This window comes from Hibiscus syriacus, unplaced genomic scaffold, assembly GCF_006381635.1.
Source record: "Hibiscus syriacus cultivar Baekdansim isolate YM2019G1 unplaced genomic scaffold, ASM638163v2 tig00113123_pilon, whole genome shotgun sequence".
Lineage (NCBI taxonomy): Eukaryota > Viridiplantae > Streptophyta > Magnoliopsida > Malvales > Malvaceae > Hibiscus > Hibiscus syriacus.
The window spans coordinates 808,452-811,244 of NW_024063443.1; the positions used below are offsets into that span (position 1 = coordinate 808,452).

Here is a 2,793-nt window from a genome sequence, read left to right on the forward strand (position 1 = left end):
TTTAATTATTTATGTTAAAGAAATGACATGATTTAAGGAAAACCTAAATTATCACTTTTACGGATCAATTGATGGTAAAATCTTTTTAATAACTCGTTGAAAAATTTTGGATTAATAAAGTTTATGAAAAGTTATTTTTTTTTTCAAGTAGGATATTTACTACAATACCATCGGAAGTGTCTGAAACACATGACTTTAGGAAGTAGTCTGGAGTGTGAGGTATCTTCTTCAGATTTCATACATGTACGATAATAAAGATAGTCGGTGATACTCCAAAAGTCATCGAATGATCCATATAACTTCCAACAAATATTATAACAAACACCTTAATAGAAAAAAGGATTTCTAATAAGAAAATTGTTCAACGTTTTTATCGGAGTGATTTTACTATCAATATCGATTTAAATTTACTAATGATATTATTAACATAATTGATTGAAGTATTTAAAACTAAATGAACAGATTAATTTGTATATTTCAGTAGAATACAAGAGTTGAAATCAGAATTTGGGCAGAAAGGAGTCCCATGTGGCAGAGTCGTAGACCAAGAAATAATCAACAAAAAAAATGTCTTTTTCTTTGTGTCCCTCCTTTCCTACATTCACACGGGCAGAAGAAGAAAGTCATTCCTATTATTGTCCTTATAATAAGCGCGTTGCCAATGAAGAAGCTTGGAAATGTCCCACCCATCTCCTCAAATACCCTTACGTCTATCTGCTGCTGCTTCACTTCATCCCTAAAAACCCTACCACCCAACTCAAACACATCATAAAAGGTCCACTGAGTCACGACGCCAGGATTGTAGAGGCATCCATGGCGTCGCTCATTGCTGGCGGTGATGCCTCTTCTTTCTCCTCCAAGTCCACGCTTCAATTCTTAGCCTTCGAGGCGGCGAAAACTATGTCTCGCCTTGTCGCACTGTATAACTCTCTCTCAGACGATGAATTCTTCAAACTCCGTCAAGGCCCCGTGAAGTCCTGTGGCGTCGCCTTTTTAAACTCTGCCGATGAAAGCTATCTTCTTGAACTTGCGTGTAAAGAGAAGCTCGAGGATCTCGGTCAAGCCGTGGCTGTGGTTTCTCGTTTGAGTAAGAAATGCATCGATGAAGAACTCAACCGGTTCGAAATTGCTTACCAGAAAGTGACACAGGGAGTAATGGAAATTGGAAATTTTAATTTTAGCTCTAGAAACGTTGGGAAAAACATTAAAAAGATGGAGAAATACGTGAACACGACGTCTGCTCTATACGAATCGTTGGTTGCCCTCAACGAATTAGAAGCGTCGGAGAAGAAAATGCAGAAATGGAAGATCAGCAAAGATTACTTTAACCAGAATATCACTTTCCAGAGAAAGCAAGTTGTACATTTCAAAAAGGTTTCCCTTTGGAGCCAAAGATTTGATACAACTGTGGGATTAATGGCTCGAATCGTCTTTGCGGTTTACTCCAGAATCTGCACCATTTTTGGACCCTTCGTTCCGAGTCTTCCGTGCTTTTATATTCCCAGAAGAAAAGCTTTAAACATGAAGGTTTATCCAGAGGCCAATTATTGCCTTCTCGTGGACAAAGACAAGTATATGAAACAAGCCTCGAAATCGGGCCCACTCATGAAAGCTTCGAAGACCAAACCAAGATCAGCTGAAGTTAACGCCTTGGGTTTCCAAATTCCAGTGATAAGAAACAAAAGGCTGATACAATCGGCTCCGGCGGGCACCGTGGGAGCAGCGGGGCTTGCCTTTCGTTATGCGAACCTAATCATCATGGCAGAGAGCTGTTTCCACACGGCAACAAGCATCGGCGAGGAAGTTCGAGAGAACATGTTCGAGATGTTGCCGATAAGCCTGAAACGAGCTTTGAGAAGGAAGCTGAAAGGGAAATGGGGCGAAGAGAGCGACGGGGGACAAGGTCTGGCACAAGGGTGGAAAGAGGCGTTGGAGGAGATAATCGGGTGGTTGGCACCGATGGCACATGATACGTTGCGATGGCTGCAAGAGAGAGACTCGGAGCAACAAAAACTGAACGCAAAGCCGACGGTTTTGTTGTTGCAGACATTGCATTTCTCCGATTTGGAGAAAACGGAGGCTGCGATCGTGGAGGTTTTGGTAGGGTTGAGTTATATATATATGCACGAGAATCGGCGGGAGAGGCTTGCTGATGGTTGTTTTTGGTTATGATGAAACCAATGAAGGAGTTGGTTTTTCATTATTATTTCAGAATTCAGATTAGGTTTTCCTAGGCCTCTTTTCTCTGGGATAGTATACTCGATTGGTTGATTCTTTTACAAGTGAAATACCACATTAATTCGTGCTTTAAACTAATAAACTTCTTTATTCGAACTATTAATGTGGAGTGTTACAACTCGATTTAGGGGTTAAATATTTTTTAAGGACTAAATTGAGATTTCATTTAAATTTTGAATAGATTTCGTAAATTGGAGGAAAAATAAGGACTAGAAGGATGGTTTTACCCCTTTTTTTAATATAAAATTGGGTTATAAACCCCTTACCTGGAAAGATCATTGTCATACTTTACAATCCCCAAATCTCCCTCTCTCGCATGCTTCCCTTTATAAACATTTTTTCTCAAAGAAACTTTAAACGCCATTTCGTCGATGTTTGAGCTTCGATTAACTAAACCGCCGGCACCAATGTGTTCCTGACGTTGAGAGGAGTCAATTGGTGTCCTCAGATTTGCTATCGTCGTCGGTGTGTGAGGTGTGAAGAGGAAGAAGTTTCCAACAATTCGAAATCGAGCTCTCTGTCATTTACCGACGTGAACCGAGCTTGGTAAGTGCC

At 40.3% G+C, this 2,793-nt stretch overlaps 1 protein-coding gene across 1 annotated transcript; it reads left to right on the forward strand.

Annotated features, from left to right (window-relative positions):
* Nucleotides 1–813: 813 nt before the first annotated feature.
* On the forward strand, nt 814–2,172 carry LOC120185381. Its single transcript, XM_039189618.1, has one exon. It carries the CDS (start codon nt 814–816, stop codon nt 2,170–2,172), a length of 1,359 nt encoding a protein of 452 aa, XP_039045549.1.
* The last annotated feature ends 621 nt before the right edge of the window (nt 2,173–2,793 follow it).